Here is a 24744-nt window from a genome sequence, read left to right on the forward strand (position 1 = left end):
AAACTCAATACAACGACAACAACAATTCAGCCTTATCCCAACTAAATGGGGTGGGCTACATGGATCCTTAGTTCCTTACCCTCCAATCAGCTCTGTTCGAAGTCATTGATATAAGGTCTATACTCTACATATTTTTCCTCACCACTTCTCCTAAAGTCATGTTAGGTCTGCCCCTGGCTCTTTTAGCTCCTTCAATCTGAATCAAATCACTCCTTTGGGTCGGCTACATGGATCCTTACCCTCCAATCAGCTCTGTTCGAAGTCATTGATATAATGCCCATGCTATGCATGTTTTTCCTCACCACTTCTCCAAGTGTCGTTTTAGGTCTGCCCCTGGCTCTTTTAACTCCTTCAATCTGAATCAAATCACTACTTCGTACTGGAGCATCCAAAGGCTCCATTGAATATGGCCATGCCACCTCAAACTACTTTCTCATAGCTTATCATGTATTGGAGCTACTCCCAAATTAGCTTTAATATGATCAGTCCTTACTTTATCCTTCCTAGTTTTGCCACACATCCATCTCAACATCCTCATCTAAGTTACATTAAGTTTACCTCTATGATGCTTTTTAACCACCCAACATTCCGCATCATACATCATAGTTGGATTTATGACTGTCCTATTAAACTTTCCCTTTTAGGTTTTAAAGGAATAGATTGATCACACAACACTCTGAACACACCTCTCCACTTCATCCATCCTATTTTAATAATCACTTTGCAGAATCTCCCTCTCATCAAGTTCCATCCATCCCATTTTCATAAACTTATATTTCCCACAATTCGGCGTAATGAGACAGATATCCATTCCCACAATTCGGCGTAATGAGACAGATATCCATAACCACTTATCTATGTTGTGTGATTAGGCTTTCTTCTAGTATAACAACCTATTGGACCTTCTAGTTAGAAAAAAAATCTATTTGGCTACTATGATATCCACTTTTAAAGGTAACTAAATGCTCCTCTTCCTTTTCAAAGTATGTGTTTACAATGATAAATCATAAGCTACAGCAAAATCTAAAACTGAAATCCACTCCTCATTCCTCTTTCCAAAACCAAATACTCGACGTACACTTTCATCACCTCTACGATCTCTTCCAACATGTCCATTCAAATCAACCCCTACAACAATCTTTTCTCCTTGACTAAAGTCTTGCACTAATCCAGCCATGTGTTCCCAAAATTGTAACTTACTACGTGCGTAAACGCTAATTACATTGACAACCTCTTTCTCCAACACAAGCTTGATGGATATAAACCTATCACCAAATCTTTTAACATCTACAACATCATTCTTTAAATCATTATCCACTATTATGCCCGCTCCTCTTCTATTACTTTTATCCCCGTATACCAAAGTTTAAAGTCATCCAATTCCTTAGCTTTTTTTATCCATCCATCTAGTCTCTTGAATACAAGATATGTTAATCCTTCTTCTTCTCATAACATCCATCAATTCTACACTCTTACCCGTTAAAGATCTAATGTTCCAAGATGCTAATGTAATCCTATGCTTTGGGACTAGCTTTCTTTACCCACACTCGTCCATGGTGCAAGAACCGTTGAATACTTGTCATCACATCCAGACACCAATGCGGAGCGTCGCTTATAGGGGACGCCCTAGCTAACTCTTGCTCAGTATTCATTACACCAAGGTTAAAGTGTAGCGCTTTGCTTGCAGGGAACGCCCTAGCACATCTTTGAAAACATTAATCTGATTTCAATTCTATATCATTCCAAGAAACTCAATGCTTGCTGAAAGATTAACCTGATTTCAATTCTCTCTGTCCCTTCAAAATAATTAAGAATGTACTAGAAGTCTTTAAGGACCCTTTCTTAAATGCCCAGATTATGGTTCCATGTGATGACCATTCACCAATGTCTTAGCTAGAATAGAGGATCCATGAGATTAGTAATAGCTCACAAGAAATATGATCAATTTCCAAAATCAAATCTTTGTGGACTTCCGACCCTTCAAACTTAACCGTGATGCCTGAAAATAATTAGTATAAAATTTCCCAGACACAATTGGATATAGATCTCTACAGGACTTGGGCAAAAGCCAGCATAGCTCTAAGACCATCTCAACAAAACAGAAAATAGACGAGACTCACTTCAGGAAACTCAAGAGTTCATCATAGCAGTAGATTAAGCATCATATATATGTCAATAAGAGAAAATTACCCTTAAAATTCTACATAACCATTAAAAAAAAAAAAGGTAAGAGAACATTATTGACATGCAAAGCCCTCTATGAATCTCATGGCCACCTCACACAATACCCAATTCATACTTCTAAACACACAAAGATCGGTCAATCAAACAATCAGTCTAATCAGAAGAATCCGGGAAAACCCCTTCCCCTTCCCTCCCACACAAAAAAAAATTTAAAATAATACCTGCAAAATCCTATCAATGGACATGTTTTCACATACCCATTTGCAGACAGCGATTATAACCCCGATTTCGAAAGAACCCATGAGAGAAGCTAACCCGGTGGATTTAGCTGTCGAAGGTTACAGCTCTATAAACTCCATCTGCTAACCCAACTGCGATTCATTTTAACCGCGCTTGACAACCACCCAAGAACGAGTACAATTATCAAATTATCCCCAGGCTTCCCCTCTTGGTTCGAAGATCATCCAATTGCTGATTTCAACTTTATAAGACTCAACAAAAAATCTCATCGTCGTCATTATTCCGTCTTTGCTTCTACCCGAAAGAGGGTAGAACAGTTATGGTGGGTTAGGTGCCTGCGCAGATGCAGATGAGATGCTATTGTTTATTGTTAAAAAAACAGAAATAGAAGAAAGAAAGAAAGTGATGAAAGACGGCAAGACTCTGGTCCTTCAACTTGCTGACTCGTTTTAGAACCTTTTAATTGCGTTGCTTCCAATCCTTGGATTCCGTGATTCCAATCCCTACTTTGTATTGTGGGTCCATTTTCTATATTCCAATCCTGACCGTTGAATGGGATTGAGCTCGCTTCTTTGACTTGTCATCGATCATAAATGTTGGCATCGTTGACAACAGGCAAGAATCTGAGCGTTTGATCAATTTATACACCAGAGCACGCCGTTGTAGTGAGTAACACGGAGGATAGTGTATTGCATCAAAGATGCGGTTGGCCTCTTTCTCTTGGATTATTATTCAGTAAGCTCCAAAGGAAGAAAAATTACAAAATTAACCTTAGATTCTTGGGTGGTTTCTTCGGATCGGGCTCTTCTCCAGGAGCCGAGCGCCTATGGAGTGTCAGCGGGCATCCAATGGTTGGGCTCTATCTCAAACATCCCGATGGCTGATTAGCACACACCGGAATGTGTGCAGCACAATCCAACCCTTGGATGCCCTCTTGGGCACTCCCTGGCGTTGGGCTCCTTCACTTTCTTTTTAGGATTATAAATTTCTTGTTCGAAAGAAGGTTAGCAGACGACACCAATGGGTTAATGAGATGGAGTATCATATAGAAGGAGCAGGGTCATCTCAAAGTGGGTAGAGTGATAAATACATTGGGTCCTAATTTACAATACACTAACGGTGTGCCATCCTTTTCTCTTTTCTGTAATAAAGATTGGGGAAAGAGACCGTTGTTTGGTTGTGTACCACTAGTACCAACATTTTTTATTGGTAAACTTAGAACCAATGTTTGGGCCAATGAAAATGCACGCATAGGCATCAACATAGATGTAATTTTTTTTTTATTTTATGTATGGGGGGGGGGGGGGAAGGGTAATACTTTCATGGATCTTTATCACCTCCAGTTCCTTGCCAGGCCCAGTTCCTCTAACAAGGGGGTGGGAATGACCACCCTACCCCCTGCTCAAACACTCTGCCCAGGTGGGATCCACCACCCCCTATTAGAGGAACTGGAGAATTAGGCTGGATAGGGAACTAGAGGAGATAATTTCCTACTTCTACACGTTTCTGTGTCTAGGCACAAAAGCCACACGTTCAAGTAACGTTCTTTGAATTATTTTCTTGACATCCAAACATGGTCTAAAAATTGACTATCGATGTCATCAATGTCGATATTGATATGGATCATTTGTATAGGGTCAATTCCTGTTAAAAAAAATAACTTTTTAACCATATGTATTGATATCACACACTGTCGATACCGATACCCCTTTTTTTTTTTGTTTTTTAGGTAAAGGCCGATATCTATATCTAAATCCATATAAAGTCTAGAATGATCATTTTTTTCCCCCAATTTTCTAACAGTAAGGAGAAATCTAATCCAATAAACTCAAATCACCAATTAATGTGATAATTAATCAAAGACACTATGATTGGAAATGTTGGCTGAACGGTCACGATCCAAATATGTAAAACGTTTTCAAAAGCGTCTAATAGTAATCTTAAAACGTACTATATCATCATGTTTGTCATGACTTATTGGTAAAGAATTAAAGACTCTGGCTGTTGCCTGCGAGTCCGGATCTGCTCCTCATTTGGGGACGGTGGGGATAGATCTGAATCCTTTGGGACGTGGATCCCACAGCTCATGGAGGGTTGGGATCTGTCTCCTCTACTCCCCATGTGGGTAGCTGATCCCAATTCGCTGGCTACTGGCTATAGAAGTGTCAAACCCTAGACTGAATCAAACGAAATTGGCCTGAAACAAAAACCAAAATAAAGCCTATTGAATCTTTTTGGATTGGGCTTTTACGACAGTTTCCAAACTGGATCACATCGAAACTGGTAAAAAATTGAATCAACTTTAGAAAATCAATCTAAAACCAAACCCAAACCAATATAACCCGATAAGAAATCGATACCAGTCTGAAATTCATTATTAAAAATATGCTTTTTTTCCCCCATACTTAGGGATATATTTACTTGGAAAACTGAACCGATAAGAAAATTTGATACGAAATCAAAACTAAACCGAAACCAATGTACCCTTATTGGATTGGTTTTGGACTCGCTCATTCTCGCACTAAAATCGGTGAAATCGAAACTAGTCCAACCAATTGATTGACACCCTTAGCTGGTTACTGCTAGCAAGACTTGGCATCGATTCCTATCTTAGTAGCGGCAGCGTTTATATATTGTGGGGAAAATTCCATAATAGTTTATAAAGTGGGAAATGCTAGATTGACACCATTAGTTTGTTTCAAAATCGATATTAATATTTAGGACAATGTTTTCTATGCTTGTGGCGCAGGCTGCACCCAGACACATGGGGGTGGGCAAAATGACCACCTTGCCCCCTGAATGGCAGGCTCATGTGTCTAGGCGCAAGCTGCACTGCAGCATAGAGAACATCACCCCTTAATATTTGAACCCCAAAAAAATTCGATACCAATATCAATGCATTTCGATCTAGACGTTTTTGCCCTTAAAGATATCAATACCAACATAGATTTTAACTATTTTACTGTGTTAGTACCACCGATCTGATACTGATCAAATATCGATATTGGCCTGGTTCTCAACGTTTCAAAGCAGGTGATTCTAAGATTTTTGGGATCGAATAACTGAATTTTCCGAACTTGAGACCTCCTGGTGAGCATGGGCATGAAGCGCACCACGGCTCACCAACTGAGTTAGGCAGTTGGTACCTTAAAGTACTTTTTTTGGTTAATTGGGAGCTTTTACATATATGGTTGATAGAAGGGGGGGATCGAACCGGGGAAGAGATAAGATACCAGTCAAGAGACTCGAACTTGAGACCTCTTGATGAGTATGAGCATGAAGCAGACCATGGCTCACCAACTGAGCTAAGCAGTTGTTCGTACCTTAAAGTGCTTCTGTTTTAAAACATTCCCCAAATGCGTGGTGCACCGTCAGCTGTACTTTTTGCCCAACCACCGCTCCCAAGAAAAAAGAAAAAGAAAAACTCTTTGAGGCACACGAACCATGTCACCACAACAATGGGAATTCACTCTTTGCGTGGATGTGGCTCCCACAGTGGGCTCCACTATTTTAATGCCAGGAATCTTCATGCGTAAAGGGCGGCAGCTATCAATCTCCTTAGATTTCTAAGGATAGAAAGTAACCATGTCAAAACATAGCCTTAATTAGTGGATTGTCATTACTTATTAGGGATTGTTCGAGGAACCTCATATTTTTATTTCTAAGCCCAAAGCCCATCTCAGAAAAACCCAGGCCCAATTTGGACTTCTTTCTAGGTTGGGCTTAGGTTAATCTGCGAAATCAACCGAGCCCATTTAAATCCTTTTTATCTTTGCATTTAAAGCCTACCAACCTATTTTTGGATTTTAATCATTTTGTTATTGTTCATTTTCTTGAGGTTGTGGTGAACAGAGGAAGAAAGCCTAGGGATGATCTGGGTTATAGAGAAGTTTTAACTATGGATTTAAATCACAGTATCGGTTGACACCGACACCACCGAATTCTGATTGTGATACTAATACTGATATGGATCGGCGTATTAGGCTGGAACCAATCATTTTACCCTCAAATTTAGATAAAAAAAATTGATTTTTTGGATCATTTTATCTTCAATTGATATTGACACCAGTCGATTCTATGATCTCCTGGGAAACATGCACTTCAATTGGCAAGCCACCATCAACCGAGCAACCAGTTGTTAACTCAGTCAATACAGTTTACAATATGTATTTGTTCAATAACTTTTTTTCATTGCTTTTTCTATTTTTTCAGTGGACCCAATTTTCCACCACCCATGGTGAATAAGATGAGAATGGATCATCTGCACGTACCAATAGGTGAACGTACATGTGACAGCCAATCACATTTTAATTTTGTTTCCATAAATACCCCTCGTCCCCTTGTAAATGGCAAAAATAAGATAGGTGGTTGGTTGTCACATGTATGTTCACCTGTTGGTACGTCCAGAGGAACCGAACTTGAATAAGACCTCATTCCCCGTGGGGGGGAGGGCCAGAGGACGAGAAAGGACATCTAAAGGGTATTTTAGGAACATACTAAAATCCTTTAGGGGTTTGTAAACCCTAGGGTGGTGGGTGAATCTCCTCTATGGGTAGAGGAAAACTTTCTCCTTTTTCAATTGTCTAGCTATATATTCTATAAAAAATATTAGGTTTGGTAAGGTTTTTGCAATTCTTGTAATAAAAATGTTGGGAATGTGTTTTTTGTCCAGGAGCAAGAGCATGGTCTTTGCACTATCACGAAAGGCCAATGAAAGTGCTCATAGAAGCATCAATACGAGTAAGATTTTCGCCTTTCACGAGATGGGGTAGTCATTTCGCCCCATCTTGCATGTGGACAATGGACACAAGAGCCACATTTCTGGACAGTACCCAAAAATGATTGATTTTTTTCGTTTATAAAATTAGGGAAAAAGCTCTCTATCCGGGAGTGTGGCCTACGTCAGCACTCCCATGAGTCTATCTCTCTCCTCTCCATGTGAAAAGACACCTCTACCCCCTTATTTTAAGGAGGAGAGAAATAGACACATGGGAGTGCTAACGTAAGCCACACTCGCGGACAGAGAACTACTTCCCATAAAATTAAAATCTTTTTGTACACACAAGCGGTGTAATATGTGAAACAACTTGTGTAGAACAGTCTTTATTTCTTTCCATAGGATTCTTGTCTTGTTCTAGTAGGTCCTCTTTTTGCTACGGAAGTACGGAACTATCCATACCTTGTAATAATTATGAGTCTGTGCAACCTCTCTCGACTCATCTGGAGTTGGTTGGACGGCCATTGTATCTCATCATAGTTTTAGCTCATGGTATAGGAACTGTATCGGGAAGTTTACAAAAAAATAAATTTGGATAGGCATCAATCGATCTAGATTGATTGTATCGAACGTTTTTGTCCAAAAAAATATCAATACCAACATAGATTTTGATCATTTTACCTTTTATTTATAATGTATCACGAATATAGTACCAGTCAGGTATTGATATCGCAGCCAGTCTGGATACTGATTCCTTAAACCCTGGATCTCACAGCTTTGCTGCAAACTCATAGTACAATTTTAGGATTTTTATATTTTTAATGAAAATACAGTTTTAGGATTTGGTATCAAATTGTAGGTATCAATTGATTTGTATCAATATCGAATTGATATGGATAGGCTGATAGCTTGATACGATACAGATATTTTTTTTGACGATTATTTTTTAAAACTCTTTTTAACTTTTCAGAATAAGACAAGGGTCAATCAATAGAAGCTGTCAAGCTAAATACACCTATAGAGGTGTCATTTAAGTCAATCCCATTAAAATTTGGCATGCTACTTGTAAACAACTTTTTTGATTGAAATTTGACATGAGAGTAGAATACTTACTTATGAATAAAATTTGAAATTTGATAATCTGATCTACGCAGATGGACTAAAAAGACAAACAAGTCACATGTTATGAATTCTAATGAAATTACAAGTAGAACTGGAATATTAAAATTAGGGAAAAAGAACGCTAACCAGTTGCGTTGTTAGCGTAGTTCCTACGCCTAGACACAAATCAATGCCTTTTGTGCACAAAAAGACTGTTTAACCCCAATGAAATCGAAAATCGTATTCAAACCAATGCCTCTATGCGCATTTTCATTGGCTACTATGTTGGTGTAGGGTTCCACGACCGGTTAGCGTTCTCTTGCCCTTCAAATTAATAGGTAAAACAATTAGTTGTTCATTCACCATTCTACTTTCTTTAAAAATAATATCTTATGCCATCAATTGATTTATTTAAACAAAGATGTGGCGTAGAAGGAGCAGGTGGGTATGTCTCATCATTTCTATATATAATATAGGCAAGAGATCTCTACTTGGTGGCATAGTCTCTACACAAGCATTTAGGCCACTGGGTGAGCACGTCTGGGTATCTACCCAGGGGATAGAGGCGTCATCTCATAGTGCAGGACATAGAAAACACCACCAAGTAGAGATCTTTTTCCTATATAATATAAATGAAGAGGAAAAAGAAAATAAGGAAGCCTAAAGAAAATTACAAGTATAGTCATACATTAGTATCTTTGAGAGCAAATTCCATCATTAGAAAAATCGAGTGAGATTGAATCTTTGACTAAACTAACAAACACATGAGTAGATGACTAGGAATAGCCTTCAATCCTCCTCCCCCACCCTCAAAAAAATTATTAACTAAGTATAATAGAAAACATAAGATAATCTCGCTTTCTTGTTTTTTTTAACAAATCCACTGAGGGAGAAATTTTATAAAGCTTCATAGAGCAAGAAGAGATGTACAATCTATAGGAGATCCTCAAGAAAAAAAAATTGTCAGAGTCCCTGATAAAGGTAACTCACAAACCATTTCAAAATAGAATGGACATGTACATTTTCTGACCTACTTTTTTTTTTTTTTTTTGGCAGAAAAGAGGGTTATTCATTCATGCGCGCCCAATGCCAAACAAAGGAAAACAAAATACATAAGATAGATAGACAGCATGATAAACACAAGATATGGATATACGATATTCAAAACCAAGGAGTGGAAATTGACCCAGTCTCACATGCCATTGACTTGATCATCCAGAGGAGGGGATGGATCACAATCATAGCCCTAGAGAAAAAGCTGTAGACACAGCCAAAGATAAGCGCATGCACATACATGCCAATAGAGGGGGGCCCATACACGCCGAACAAACCAAGAACACCAGACCCCCCATGCGTGCCGCTACGCTGCCACAGTCTACTTTCAAACAAACCTGCTAAAAAGACAAAGTTCTGTTGGATCGACGAGTGGAGCTTCAATAGACAGTTAAAAAACCATCTGGAATGTTGTCACTACCTACTTTCGAACAGATCTTCAAGGATCTGTTGGATCGGCGAGTGGAGATTCGTTCGGCGATAGGACAGGTATGGTGAAGGTAGAACAGTGGCTGGAATTTTTGAGTCGACGATAAACTCAGTGTCACCAGCACCTGGGTCAACAACACCAGCAAACAGACAAACAAAGAAAATGGAAAAGACGGGGCGGTAATGAACCTTGAAAAAAGGGGTGGGTTCATCGTCATCATCGTCGGTATCATCACCAACGAGTCCAAGGATCATGGTGAACGGAGCAAAAAAGGAGAAAAGAAGTAGTACACGCACAAACGACGGAGGAGAGACACGCCCAAACGGCGGATAAAAAAACATGCACAAATGGCGGAGAAGGGTTTCTGTCAAGCAAACTTGATTTCTAGGTAGAACAGAAACAAGCAAAACAGCAGCACGAGGTCAAGAGCGTATATGCTCAGCTAGACAAAGTATCGAACACCTTATGTGCAACAGTCGCAGGAAACTTCAACATATAGCGCTTGAGCTTCCAACCCCTTAATTACCGAAGAAATTTCTCAGGTGAAAACTAAAACTTGAATGCCTGAGACCCTGAAACGTCTTCCACAAGTCTTCATCGACTCTAGCCCTCAAATCCCTTTTCGATCTCTCGAACTTCAACAATCCTTATTTTGTCTCTATAGGACCTTCGGCCTTTCTCTTACAGACTTCGTCTTCAAAGCATTTTCTGACCTACTTATAAAAATAAAGAAGAAACAAGACTCAAAACAAGTTTGTAGCATCTTGATATCTACAAGAAAATTTATTTTAGGGAGAGGGTTTTCATTAGATGTCAGAGTGTAGTTTTGCACCAATATTGGTGACAAATCGTGAGGAGAGAATGTGGAGTCCATGGGTGGGATATGAGAGGATATGCGCAAGAAACTGCATACCAGCGTCGTGTGCTTTTTTTTTCCCTTTGTCTATTAAAAACTACTTTTTGAAAATTGAGGATAAAATATGATTTGCAGTGGTCAAAATTTATGTTTTTCTTCCCACAGTCCATTATCCAATTGGAACTTACCACGTATTATGTTTAAGCCACCATCAATCCGAATTTGAATTGGTTGGAAATCAATCAGAATTGGAGGAAAATGAGATGAAGATGAAAACGATAGATATTTTTTTTGAAAAATTACATTGTCACCCCCTGAGGTTTATATTAAATACAAAATGACCTTTTATGTTTTTAAATTATACAACCACACCCCCTGAGGTTTGGTTAGTTGTTACGGACAACCCCACTCCGTAATATCATTCCCGCTAAATAGTACGGTATTGATAATTCATGATTTAAAGTGATTAATATATCCCTAATTGCTCAAATTTTTTTTTTCTAATTTTACCCTGGACTTAATGGGACCCACCCCATCACCATCCCTTCTTCTTCTTCTTCTTCTTCTTTGCAACCCCACTGGTCCCACCACCTGCTGCAACCCAACCCACCCGCCCCTACCCCTACCCCCTGCAACCTAACAACACCACCACCACACCCCACCCCACCCTCCCTCCCTTCCCTCTCCCTTTGTTCCTTCCTCGTCTACAACTCTCCGGCCCTCTCAAATTCAGAGAAAGACACGAGTTTTTTACTGGGTCCGCGTGATCGTCAAATCTCTCATCCTCTACCTCAGTTGGTGGTGTTAATTAATATCATCTGCCTTGAGTTTCTTGTCTTTAAAGAATCAGAGACTCTCTCTAACTGAGTCCCCTCTTCCCGTAGCAGAAATTCCAAACGGAGACGTGAAGGGTCTGCTGGTTTGATGTACTCTGCGATTTTACAAATGTTATTTGGTCAACAAGATTTGCCCTAAAAAGGAAAGGGAAAATTGAAAAAGTTTGTTGTCTCTTCTGGTTTAGTAAGGTAAGAAATGCAGACGGCGACACGGCTCTTATCCAGATTCATCAACCAATATCCCTATTCTTCAAGACCCATCTCTAAGATCCATCTCAAATGCCAAAATCCAACCTTCCGGATTGTCCTCAGATTTATCTCTCGTAGCCTGTCAAAAGGTTTTTTTCACAACCAACGACACCAGCAGATCTGAGACAGTCCTTGCACTTTTTGACACCTATGAATTGCCCAAACCCCAAATCTCAAAGCTCATTACCATGTACCCATCATTGCTCTTTGATAATCCTGACAATACCTTACAACCCAAATTAAAATTTTTCTCTAACATGGGGATTTCAGGCCCTAATCTTGCAAATATCCTCTGCAGGGACCAAGCATTTTGGATTGCAGCTTGGAAGACCATGTTATCCCTTTGGTCAACTTCCTTAGATCGACCAGATTTGCAAGGAGACGAGAGCAGGCAGAAATCCAGAGGTTGGAGCGGCAGTGCAAGCAGAAATCTGCTCTCGTCTTTATGCCCTTTACTTTCAGAGAGTTCCTCCCTTGCAGATCGGCCAGAGAGGAGCAGAAAGAGTAAAATTTGAATTTCCCATTGAGTATTATCAGAATATTAGAAGAAGGCAAAGTTGGTATTTAAAATGTATTATTTAATATCGTTCATTTGCCGTATACTCAGAGGTATGGTTGTATAATTTAAAAACATAAGGGGTCGCTCTGCATTTAATACAAACTTCAGAAGATAATAGTGTAATTTACCCTTTTTTTTTTTCTTCAAGGGGAGTAGTTTACGAATCTTTATCCCCTTCAATTTCTGCCTGCTCCAATTCCTCCAATTCCTCATATAGGAGCGGAAATGACCCCTTACCCCCTGCCTGAACACATTGCCCAAGGTGGAGTAGGGTGGTCATTTCCGCTCCTATATGAGGAATTGGAGAAAATTGAAGTGGACAAGGAATTGGAGGTGATAATTATTCAATAGCTTACTCTCATTTTTTTTTTGTGGAGGGGTGTAAATATGTAATCAAAGAGAGAAAATAATAGCTAAAAAGTGGGATTTCCTCTATTTTTGACTGATTCAGCTTTCATCGTACATAATTGGCTTAAATCAAAATCAACCATCATAAATTCTAATTCAAATATAGAAATTTAATCAATTTCCAATCTGATTTTTGAAACTTATCCAAACTAAATCAAACTACTGCGTTAGCACTAATGCCACCAAGCAACTATGAGCTAGCTGATCAACTACCACCAGTGCCTTGACTCTGTTAGGGTTGTAGTAAAAAAAGCCTTACTCAGGGTGGTCGTAGATCACAAACACATAATAGTGGTTGTAGATCAGCTTGACCATTGTTTCTTTGGTCTAAGATCAGCCAGGGTGCAGAAAGACTTGCTTGTTACTCGTGCCACAAATAGGTGTTCATTCCTTGTTTGGTTCTTGCTTGGTCCAACTCATAATTCACTTCTGACCCCGTGCTCGATAGTCCAACCGTAGTGATGTTAATTGTGGTTACTTCCATAAGTAGTTTAGTCCATCTTTATTCCATTTCATATATATCCGAGGATCCACATAGCCCTCGATTTATATGTTATTTATCCATTCTTACTTTTTTATGCCAATGTTGGTGAATGGAGATATAAGTAAAGATTTTACACAAAAATGTTCTCATTGAATTCACTCATTTTTAATCATTACGCAGAGTTATAAAAATTTATAAGCATAAGCCCGAAAATATTTAGCCAAATATGAACGGACTGAGCTACTCTCTTGGGAGCCCAACGTTCAGAGAGTGCCCAGGGGGTATCCAGCCGTTGGGTTGTGCCGCATACATCCCGATGGCTGACTAAACAGGATCAGGATGTGTGCGGCACAACCCAGCCGTTGGATGCCTCTTGAGCGCTGAGCTCGTTGGAGAGGAGCCGGATCCAATATTAACAAACACAATTTCATTTTCTTTTCATTTATTCTTTTCCTAAAAATGATTCTAATTCCGATTCTAATTGCCCATATGAACAACATAAGAAGAGAACCAGAGCAAGCACAGATACTCACCGGAACAGAGATCTCTCAGGTCGTCTGACCAACCTTGATCTGAAACTACTAATTCTGCAAATCTGATCCCAAGTCTTAAAACCATGGACAAAATTACTGGCACTAAGTGCAACAAGTAAAACAACCTTAAACAGTAAAAAGAATCTGTGTTAGACATTTAGACCTCACCAAGACGCCAAATAAAGGTTTACCCAAAAAAGAAAAAGAAAAAGACACCAACAAGTCTTTAGTTAAGGGTGCCAATTGTTCTCGTTACTTAATGGTTTGGGCACTAAAGAGTTAGGATTAAAATCGGACCAATAAGTTAATTGGTTCCAAACCTAAGATCCAGGACCACTAACTAATGTGTGGATCAATTCTAATTCTTAATCGATTCCAAACAGTCCAAAATAAAATAAAATAAAAAAGTTACCTAAGTACAAGCAACATGCATTCAATAATCCATATTGCCTCTTGTTTTATCAATTAATAAGTAGAAACATTACCACCCTTGCAAATTAGAATTTCATGTTTGTTAACATTTCAAATGGACTTTTAAATTAACAGTCGAATCTTTGTTAAAACAATATATGATAGGGGATTGCTACCAAGTTGTGTGGCCCTTACACCAACTTAGGGGCCAATGGGATCATACACACAAGCATCCAAGGAGAGGGGCAAGATGATCATTTCACTTCCCCATGTGAGAGGGCACAGGAGACGTTATCGTACAACATTCTTTTTCCCAAAGATACATGATAAAAGAGGTACCAATCAAAATTAAAAGAATTGGAAAAATAAAGGACTTGACCTTAGCTCTCATGACCTTTAGTCTTAAGAATTATATAATATGTAAAAAGGCTCTCTAAGCCTAAGTGTACATTGCACCTCTTCACATGCAATATTTTATTGATTTAAAAGAGAAAAGATAGAGAGAAAATAATGATTTAAAACAAACATTAGCTCGAATGGTCGATGGCATGTCAATTGAGTGCATCGCCCCCAGGAGGTCAAGGGATCGACTTCTCCTTGTTGCCATTATTAGTCAAATTATGACTCCAATCTTGGTAGTTGTAGATTCCCTCCCCTCTTCTCCACAATGATAGTTCTCTTGTAGTTGGTAACTAAAGCCCCATTGGGCAGATAGGACCGAAAAAAGGCAGTTCTAGTCTTGGCCCAACACAAAAAAAAAAAGGGGACACCAACTAAAAGTTATACAACTCTAAACAGCCAGAACCCAAGAAAATGAATTATGCATAAACCACAAAACCCAAAAGAAGGGTATCATGTAATTTGAGAGGGGGAATACCCATAGAAAATGATAAATTGTTACAAAATACTAAACCCCCCAAACCACTACATAATTTACAGAAGAAGCTATCGATCAAGGTTTCAAAACACTGAACATCGAATCGGGGAATCGGATCGATCCATGGTGATTTCAATTCGAATGGTCTCAAAAAGATCCTAAAATCGGCCTCACAGATTGAAAACTCACAGATTCCAATGTTTTGAACATTGAATTGGCTGTATCAAATCAGCCAAAACCGGGACGATTCCGATGCGATTCACCATCCGATTCCCGAAATTTAAAACGGTGCCTATCATCAAATCACCTTCACCTCCGTGCTCGTTTCCTCGACTGCCTCGAAGCCACCACCTCTGTATGTACAAGTTCTCTCGTCCGTTTCGATGGGGCTGGTGGAGGCAGAGGCGGTGGAGCCGTCGCTCTCTTTGGTGGTCTTCCGACGCTCCTCTTCACGGGACTGCTCTGATTCGCTGCTTGTTTCCCAGCTGAGCTTTGCCGGCCACCATGGTCCTTACGCCCGTCACCCTTACCTCCACCTCTCTTCTGACCCACCCCCGCTTCACCACCACCACCACCATCTTTGTCATTGTTAGAATTGTTCACCGAGTTCTTCAACGACTCCAGTAGCGTCCCGTTAGAATTCCGTTTCATCCTATTCAAGAAATTCGCTGCGCTTCGTTTCTTGGCGACTGCCGCTGTATTGTTGCTCTTTCTCTCCGTCTTCGGTTCTTCGTCACGGGCCGACCGTTTACTGGCCGAGCCAGAATTCGGACCAGGAGTGGAGTTTTGGCTTGAACCGGTGTTCAGATTCTTGTTGGTGTTAGTAGTCTTGGTGCGGCTCTTGCTGCGTGTTCTCGAGCTTCTGGCTCCCAAGGCTGACCTCTCTCGCGTCCTCTTCTTTGTGAGGTTCTGATCCTCAACCACATTGGCAGACGAATCGGATCGCTTCCGGTCGGAAACTTGCTTCTCGTCTGCCTCTGCTGCAACAGCTCTCTGCTCTCCTTTTTTATCTACAACAGCAGACGATGCCTTTGTCGAGATCGAACTACGCTTTCGGCAGGCGATGATCGGACCAGAAGACTTGGGTTTCACGAGCTCCAGAGGTTCCGGTTCCGGTTTTGATTGTGCTGGAGGTGGAACAGGGGTTACAGGAGCTGCTTTTTCTTCTTTGGATCGACTCACCTTCCGATTTCTAGCCAGCTCCTTAGAAACTAGTTGCCTAAGCGCAACAGCAGCGATCCATTCGGAAGAGTTCTTGGGGAAGAAGACAATAGCGTTGTTAAAGAGAAGAAGCAAATCCCGAAAGAATTTCCGGCTACAGCCGCTGTAACGGCCTTCTTCTAATCTCGCTTGAACCACTTCGAGATCCACATGCTGCCTGATTAAGTTTCTGTAATTGGAAGTTTCCTGCAAAGTAGAACAACATTTCATCAGCATCAATTGGATGTTTCTGACTTTCTGCTGTTAATCGTTAAGTGGGGAGTGGGGGAAAGAGAAATAAACGAAAAACACGATCCATTATAGACTTGTAGTTCGTACTGTGCAGTTTGCGTGCAGTGTTCTCGAGAAAAGTGACTACCCCTTATTGGGTAAACCGTAAAACCTCAAATGCGCGATTGTGGTGCCACTCACCCACTCGCTACTTTTACGAACGAAGTAGTTGGCGCCTTTGGCGAGTGGGGCACACATCACCACGTGTCAGATAAACGCAAGAGTTGCTAACGTACGCAGTCCAATTGTTTGGGAACTTCTATTGAGTCTTGTACTATCAAGACCAAGCCCAACGTATAGACCGGGTTCTCAGGTCTCTCAAGCCACGAAAAAAATTGTGGTGGCCAGTGGGGCCCAGTACTGGAAAAGAGTCCTCGAGCAAACTTGACCCAATTAGTTCAAGCAAAGGTATCAGTGACTAGCAAAATTGATACGTATCGCCCAAAACCGATATTTAAAATCATAAGCATAGCTGGGTTAGTTTATAAACAAGACTTTCTTCACGGTATCAGCGCGTATAGGATCAAAATGAACCAACGTAACAGTATAGCCAAATGGCCCTTCCACGTGTCAAAGCCACAATGCACATCTATTTTGAAAAATCAAATAATAAATTTTGAATTTAGCTGGCAGCCAGAGTTTAGTGTCCAATTGTAATTGGACATGTAAGCTAAAACAATAAGATGATAACGTTAGAACCACTCAACGTTATGTTTATATGTTATATATACCTTACGGGCCCCACCTCCGATGGCATTCATAAAAGTATTTTAAGCCATTGAGCTGTGAAAAATGATTCAAAATAGGGCGGCCAACCAACCAGTAACAGTCGGTTCCGGATGAACCGTGTGGTCGAATCTCTGAAGCTCAGCGGGCGACGCGTGTCCTCATCTTAAATTGCTCGAAACTTCTGATCACCTGAAGGGAAACCCGCAGCAAAGCACGATCGTACGTATGATGATATAAACCATATTTCATATTCCAATCGGAGGGTTTAGAGCACGTACTTGTGTAAGAACGTTCAAATCTTTTTAGAATTTTTCGCCCCAAAAACAAACCATTTTTAAGGGCTTTACTAGTTCAATAGAGTCCAGAAACGATCTCAAGTCCAATTAGTATGATGAAGTGATCCCAACCGTCAACTTGGAATTATTGAAATCGATCTCTATCTCACGAGTTTAGAGAGATCTTCTGATTCAAACACACAAACGGTCCCACCTACTCAACGGCGACGATGGCGCATATCGCCGTCGAGACTATAGGTTAGCGATCATAGATGATATTTTCGCCTATATCATAGATAAACCAAATTATTAATTATTTAAATCTTTAAATATTTTGAAAATCGGGGGGAAAAGGAGATGAAAAATAAAATAAAAAAAGATAAGTTGATGTTGCGAATACCTGACTTTCGAGCCGGCATTCGAATACGGAGCCGTATTTGTGAGACCGGATAATCTCGAGGACGGACATCAACGGTTGTGATTTAACAGAGATCCTTTTGATGGCGGGAGAAACCTCATCGTTTTCCCGTTCTTCCCCGCTGCTACTACCTGAAATTGCCTTTTTCCGGCGATTCTTCCTACACAAACTCGCCGAGCTTTGTACGTCGCTACTCTCCTTGTGGGAGTGGCCTTCTTCCCCGCCACCTTTCGACTCAGCTACCGATTCTCCCAACTCGGGTGAGTCAGCTTCTTTCGTCGCCTTATTATCTCCCCGCGACTGTCGGACAGGCTGAGCCGTCGACTCTTTCGCTATTGTATCCGTACTACCGTGATAAGACCCCTCGGCGATATGTTTCGAATCACCGGAAACCGGATCCGGCCGTCTCGGAACAGGTTCGACCGGTTCCGATTCCTTCTTCTCTTCTTCGACGCCGTTCTCACGATTCTCAACCTTCGGATCAGTTGAATTAGACTCATTGAACGACTGGTTTTCACGGTCGGATTCTTCGCCGGGGACTGGTGCTTCGGCGACTTTCTCCGACGAGGATTTCTCCGGTTTTGCGTCTCTCCCCTTGTCCTCCTCTTTGACTCTGTTTCTATCCAAATCAGTTTCCAGATCTGGTTTCTGTTCGCCGTTTTCCTTCTCCCTTAAGCTTTGCTCACGCTCTTCCTTCAATCTCTTAACTTTCAATTGCAGAGACCTGGAGAAAAACAAAAGGAAAGCTATTAGATCTTATAGTCAGAAATAGATCCTAATCGTACGCATCCAAGTAAAAAAGAGAAAAAAACGATACTGACTTTCAAATTCAGATCTTTGAACAAAAAACAACAGAAATACGATTGATAACACTCGAAATCAAAGAATTGTTTACGAATAACACGAGAGATTTACACGATCGAAACATCATGCCGTTGAACCTCGCGTCTAAGCTCTGCCACTCGAAGTTTTCTCAACTCTTCGAGCCACGGAATCTCGTCTTTCTTATCGTCGGGAGTTTCAGATTTGTTTTCTCCGACGACAGTTTTATCGTCCTTCGCCATGAACCGGCGTTTAAGATCATGATACTTCTGTTTACAGTTCTGTGCCGTTAACAGACGAAGGGAAGTGTTTCGGTTCTGTATTTCCATAGCCACAGAGTCCCAGCTATTGGTTCCATGACGGTTAACGGCGCAGGCCAACAACAGCTCCTCCCAAGTCCCCCATGCTTCCTTCACAACATCGTTGGGTTTCGCCATGGTTTCTCATATCTAACGCTCCATCAACCTTTCTGCAATTCCTCCATAAAATTTTCAAAACTAGGGTTTTTTCCCTTTTTATTTCTCTTTGGATTTCTCGTCGTTTTTCGTCACTTTTTTTTTTTTTTTTTTTCTCCCTTCTCTCCCCTTCCTCTCTCTTTCTCTCTCTCTCTCCGTCACACTCTCTCCCCTCTATATAAGGGTTCGATCTCGAGCACGCAACTCGTTTACGATTTCTCTCTTTACTGCTTGAAATTACACAAATTTCCCTGAATATTTAAGCAATTCCTTCTTATATGTGTCTCTTCCACTCGGTAAAACTAAGCTGACAGGTTACGGTTTAGCCGGTTAGGAACACAAAACCTAATCTTCGTGGTCGTGCTACCATGATGGTTTGAGCGCAATACTCATGGACCTCCTCTAGCCAATCCAACCTTCTGATTTGGAATATATTGTCAAATACTTTAGAGATGTTTGGTGACGAGATATTGTATGGCCTGCCTATAATAGTAATATTCCAAGCGGTGCAAGTCTGAAAGATGACACATGGGGACAGGGGCCAATCCTTCGCTTAGAACAGTAGACTACCGTTCAAGTTGAAGCCGTGCAACTTAAACTCGGCAATCAAACATTCCTCTAGAGTGTGGCTTAGCCTTAAATAGCTAAATTAAGAAAAGAATGAATACGGCCAGCTTCATGCAAGACTGAATCGTCCGAGTCAGATTAGTGTGGAAATGTCAATCCAAACCTTGAATTTCACTTTTAATAAAAGTAATGCCATCAAGACTATCCATTTGGACCTTAATAAGAGATTTCTAAAACTATATAATTCTCCCAGTTGTTGGGTGTGGCGTGTACCTGCACCCAAACATAGTCATGCACAAAATGACTAGCATACCCTTAGTCCTTTTTGCCTTTCTAAGGGGTGTTTCGGGCATTTCATGCACGATTGTGTCTAGGCACAAGTACACACTACGCCCAACGACCGATTAACGTTCTTTATGCCATAAATTAATTATCGATTCGATCAGGTGAATTAAGCAAACCGTTGTTACAAGATAATTCATATAATTGAGGATCCAATATTTGTCTCGTCACACTAAGATAAGTTCGTGGCAATTAGAAGGATAATTTAACTCGCCAATTTAAGTTCACATATTTCCAAAATCTTAGTTCATTAATTCAGGTGGAATAACATATTAAACTTATAGATTGACATTCCAAACTCGAAAATATAACATGTTCATCTTGGTGAGAGGTTTCCCATGACGTCAGGGTGTAATTTTGCATCAATAGAAGGTAAATGATAAATTGTCCAATAGGGACATTTATAGAGGAGAGAGGGTGTGGGCCCCATGGATGAAATGTAAGAGGACGTGTGCAAGAATCTGCACACCAGCGTTATGCACTTCCTTTTTGAAAATTCATTTCGTCGATCAAGAGAATTAAGCAGACCAGTGTTACAATATACTTTATATAATTGATCGAGGATCAAATATTTGTCTCATGACACTAAGATAGATACGTGGCATCTCGAAGGATAATTTAACTTGACAATTTAAGTTCACATATATTCAAAATCATAGTTTATTTATTTAGATAGATTAACATATTAAACTTATAAATTGACATTCCAAACTCAAAAATATAACACGTTCATCTCAGTGAGAGGTTCCCCATGACATCAAGGTATAGTTTTGCACCAATAGAATGTAGATGATGAATCTTCCGATAGGAACATTTATAGAAAAGAGAGAGTGTGGGACCCATGGATAGTATGAGAGAGGATATACACAAGAATCTACACACTGATGTTGTGCGCTTTCTTTTCCCCTAAAATCATTTAACATATTTATAATTGCGGAAATCTGAATTGGAAACAAGTGAAGATGGGCTGTGGACTTGGAATCTATGCTGAGTATTGAAAGTTGAAACTCACTAAGATAAGCCCACATGAACCTGGTAGTTATGTGGTCCTTGCTCGGAAGGTCCCTATTCATGGAGCCAGAATAGTTTGGTCAAATTCCGTTCCTTGACTCAGTGATTTGGGGTAAGGCGCAGGCCTAGGGGTGTCAATCGGTCACTTTGGTTCGGTTTCGGTATGGTATTAGGCCAAACCATTAAGACAAAAACTGGTCTGGTTTGGTCTTTTTATCAGGTTGCCTTAATAGTCTCTTATCGATGGAATCGGTTCCTGGTTCGATTTTCTCCTATGTATACATTAAATTAATTGGAAAACATGTATTCTTTTATACTATTTGATCAGTTTTGTCTCTGTTTTTATCATTTATCCGGTTTTGATTCGGTTCCTATTTTTTATTGGTCCAATTCACTTTCTGCCGGTTTCATTACAGACAAAATCAAAACCAACCCATTAAGGATTCAGTTTGGTTCGGTCTGGATTTTTTGGTCTGTCCAATCAGTTATGGCCGAAACTTGACACCCCTACAGAGACGGATACCTGAGCACCTAACTTTGAAAGAAATTTCGCTGCTACACTAGTAGCAGGAATGTTCCTGCTACAAGTCTGGCAGCCAAGAAAATGGGATCTTAAAGGTTATTTTAGAAAATACCAAAACTGGAGGGTATTTATGAACCCAAATGAGAAGTGAATTATTCTATTTCCTTGGCCGCTAGCCTTTGTAGCAGGAACATTCCTGCTATAAGTGTAGCAGCAAATTTTTTCCCCCTAACTTCTAACACCCCCCCCCCCCAAAAAAAATATAATAATAATAAAATAATTACCAAATATTTTTTTAGGCCAAATGTTCTTTGTGCTGGGGGCACAAGATGCACCTAGAGTCCCAGATACATTGGGATGGGTGAAATGACTGTCTTACCCCCCTGAATGGCCGAAATAACTGCCCCATATGTCTGGATGCATCCTACGCTCAGGCAGAGAACAATCGCGCATTTTTTTAATATGATAAGATAAAAAGGGAATTTTTACTATAATGTGATATAGATTAGGGTAAAGGCTCTCTACGCCTAAGGGTTACACTACATTTCCTCACATGTATTATTATAAGACATTTTTTTTTTGGGTAAATTAGGACATTTTTTTTCTAATGAGAGAAACAATGATTAAAGAAATAATTTTGAGAGGGTGTAGAGTACCTTGCTTGCTTAGAGAACCCTCTTCCTTTAAATTATTGGGAAAAAGAACTCTGCCCGTGAGTGTGGCCTACGCTAGCACTCCCATGAGTCTATCTCTCTCCTCCCCATATGAAAAGACAGCTCTGTCCCCTTGTTTTAAGAGGAGAGAGATAGACACATGGGAGTACTGGCGTAGGTCACATTCCCGGACACAAAACTACTTCCCTTTATTATACTTCTCAATGCTACACTATTTTAGAAGAATTCATTACCTTATATATCAAAGGGAGTGGGATGGATATGCTTGCGGTAAACAGTATCTATGTGTCTATCTCTCTCTTCCACCTTTTAAATGACTCCTTTACCCTTTAACAAAGGGGGGAAGAAATAGATAAACACATAGGGTGCTAGCATACCTAACCTTTTCCTTAGAAAAAAATTTGTTGCTACACTACTGGCAGCCAAGGAAATGGAATAATTCACTTCCCCTTTGGGTTCATAAATACCCTTTCCTTGGCTGCTATAAGCCTATAAGTGTAGCAGCAAAATTTCGCCCCTTTTCCTAATATCAAATATCAAGAATAATTTGGAATACAATTATTTCATACTTATGGATGACCAAATTTCTAGTGTTACACATTTCTAATCCAAAAAAGAAATTCAACATTTTTTATAAGATATTAAAATTAGCTTCCATATAAGGTTTTGGCTATTGGTTTCAAGCCCCGAATAAAAAAAGTGGCTGCCAAATATTAAGTTAATCCAACCAGTAAAACCCATTTGGTCAAGAACAGTTCTACTCCCAGATTAGAGGAATTCAATTTTAAGCTTTCTTTTTTAGTTCAACTCGATCCGAGATCTTGGGAGGAAAGGATTTGAGCCCATGAGACATATAACTAAGGCCCAAATATGGTCCAAGTTCAACCTACAAAGAACAAAATGGGCTATGCCAACCTCAACCTTATGCCCAACCCAACATGCATTCGTACTTGAAGACAATAAATGGTGAATCGGAAATGTCATAGATCGCTTATAGTTGTTTATGCGCAAGTTACTAATGAACACGTATTCATAAGTGACTCAAATCAAGAACTAGTTTTGCACCAAAGGGGGCGTCTATAGGGATGTAAACGGATCGGATTCGGCTTAGATAGTGCTATATTCGCATCCGCATCCAATTAACTTTTCGGCGGATTCGGATAGTGCTAAACGGATACGGACATGGATACGGATCGGATATTTTATCCGTTTACATGTAAATATAACTTTTTGGATAGCTATAGCCTATCTGTATCTGCATCCGTTTAGCTTTCGGACGGATTCGGATAATGCTAAATGGATACGGAAACGGATTTCAGCTATTCATTTACATCCCTAGGCGTCTATAGTCTTGGGGTAGTATCATATTAGAAGCTAGGTGGATTAGAAAGATATTTAAGTGGAATTCTATTGGGCGTATGGCCAAGCTGGTGTACTGTACTACTATTACTTATATTTGAAAAGAGAAATTTCCGTATACTTTGAAACAAAATGAATACTTCACTTTTCTGTCATCATCGATATCGAACAAACGATATTCCTAAGGGGATGAAAACTCCCAGAAATCTCTTTGTCATCAAGAGATGGAGGGTGCATTCGATCTAGGTGGCAAGGTGACTGATTGTGAATGTCAGTGTTAGTTACTATTTTGTTAATTCTCTTGTTTTCATAGAGTTTCAATAGAGTTGGTGAAAGTGCTATTTTAAGTTGTGTTTAGTCTGCATTCTTGGAATGCATTATAGGTCAATTTCACATTCTCGGATGATAAAAACAACTATTTTCATCATTTGCGAATGCAAAATCGACCTAGATTGCATTCTAGGAATGTATACCAAACACAACCTTAATTTGTATCGTCTCAGGTCCTGTCCTCGAGGCTTGGGTAGTCTCCCTTTGAGTTTGTATGACAGCTAGATAACAAAACGCCAAAATAAATATGTAATTTCACGATCATTTGTCAACTTGAAGCAAAATTGCTCTAACAAGATATTACATGGAGACTTCTACCAAAAAAAATACATATATTACATGGAAACAGCAAATCAATTTCAAAGCTACAACCGGATGTGGCAGGGACCAAGGAGGTGATGTGTATTTTATTAATTAGGGAAAAGGAACGTTAACTGGTGCTATGTGTGGGTATGTACCTGCAACTAGACACAACCCAGTGCGAAAAGACCGCCACACCCCCTTAGAAAGGTGGAAAGGTTAAAGGGTACGATGGTCTTTTTGAATTGGGCTGTGTCTGGGCACAGATACACGTTCACTTACAACACCGGTTTGCTTTCTTTTTGCCTATTAATTATTATGAGGCATTCAGTATCCAAGAGCAATGTAGCCAACATGTATTTACATTCCTTAAATATCTTAAATGAGCTAATGAGTGGATGATATTCATAAAGTCTATTTAAGAAAAGGCTTAAACTCAATGTTACATAGCATTGTGATTTGCATCATGTAATAACGAGGATCATATGCCCCTCATGGTCTCACTGAAAG

The 24744-nt window shown here is 40.0% G+C and overlaps 1 protein-coding gene and 1 long non-coding RNA gene across 4 annotated transcripts; both read right to left on the reverse strand.

Annotated features, from left to right (window-relative positions):
• Nucleotides 1-2771: 2771 nt before the first annotated feature.
• On the reverse strand, nucleotides 2772-10330 carry LOC122641415. Its single transcript, XR_006329899.1, has 4 exons — nucleotides 10252-10330; nucleotides 6214-6217; nucleotides 4125-4132; nucleotides 2772-2781 (listed from the first exon to the last, which is right to left on the reverse strand). It is a non-coding gene; the product is annotated as an uncharacterized LOC122641415 (long non-coding RNA).
• A 4572-nt stretch (nucleotides 10331-14902) lies between these two features.
• On the reverse strand, nucleotides 14903-24097 carry LOC122643139 (uncharacterized protein DDB_G0284459-like). Of its 3 annotated transcripts, XM_043836782.1 has the most exons (5): nucleotides 24083-24097; nucleotides 21046-21048; nucleotides 18767-19138; nucleotides 17834-18575; nucleotides 15145-16345 (listed from the first exon to the last, which is right to left on the reverse strand). In XM_043836782.1, exons 3-5 carry the CDS (start codon nucleotides 19108-19110, stop codon nucleotides 15248-15250), a joined length of 2184 nt encoding a protein of 727 aa, XP_043692717.1. In that variant the 5' UTR covers nucleotides 19111-19138; nucleotides 21046-21048; nucleotides 24083-24097; the 3' UTR covers nucleotides 15145-15247. The 3 variants fall into 3 exon arrangements, with proteins under 3 accessions (XP_043692718.1, XP_043692716.1, XP_043692717.1); XM_043836783.1 differs by lacking the exons at nucleotides 21046-21048; nucleotides 24083-24097 and adding an exon at nucleotides 14903-15011 and having other exon boundaries at nucleotides 15235-16345; nucleotides 18767-19265; XM_043836781.1 differs by lacking the exons at nucleotides 21046-21048; nucleotides 24083-24097 and adding an exon at nucleotides 14903-15006 and having other exon boundaries at nucleotides 15231-16345; nucleotides 18767-19265.
• Between the last annotated feature and the right edge of the window lie 647 nt (nucleotides 24098-24744).

Source organism: Telopea speciosissima, chromosome 10 (genome assembly GCF_018873765.1).
Source record: "Telopea speciosissima isolate NSW1024214 ecotype Mountain lineage chromosome 10, Tspe_v1, whole genome shotgun sequence".
NCBI lineage: Eukaryota > Viridiplantae > Streptophyta > Magnoliopsida > Proteales > Proteaceae > Telopea > Telopea speciosissima.

What these genes read in the sequence shown, in the direction of transcription:
- LOC122643139 (XM_043836783.1), bottom strand. Translation starts at nt 19,110, where the DNA reads ATGGCGAAACCCAACGATGTTGTGAAGGAAGCATGGGGGACTTGGGAG. An exon ending in CGGCATGATGTTTCGATCGT is followed by an intron (nt 18,576 to 18,766) that starts GTAAATCTCTCG and finishes GTTTTTCTCCAG; the next exon opens with GTCTCTGCAATTGAAAGTTA. An exon ending in AATGCCGGCTCGAAAGTCAG is followed by an intron (nt 16,346 to 17,833) that starts GTATTCGCAACA and finishes TCTACTTTGCAG; the next exon opens with GAAACTTCCAATTACAGAAA.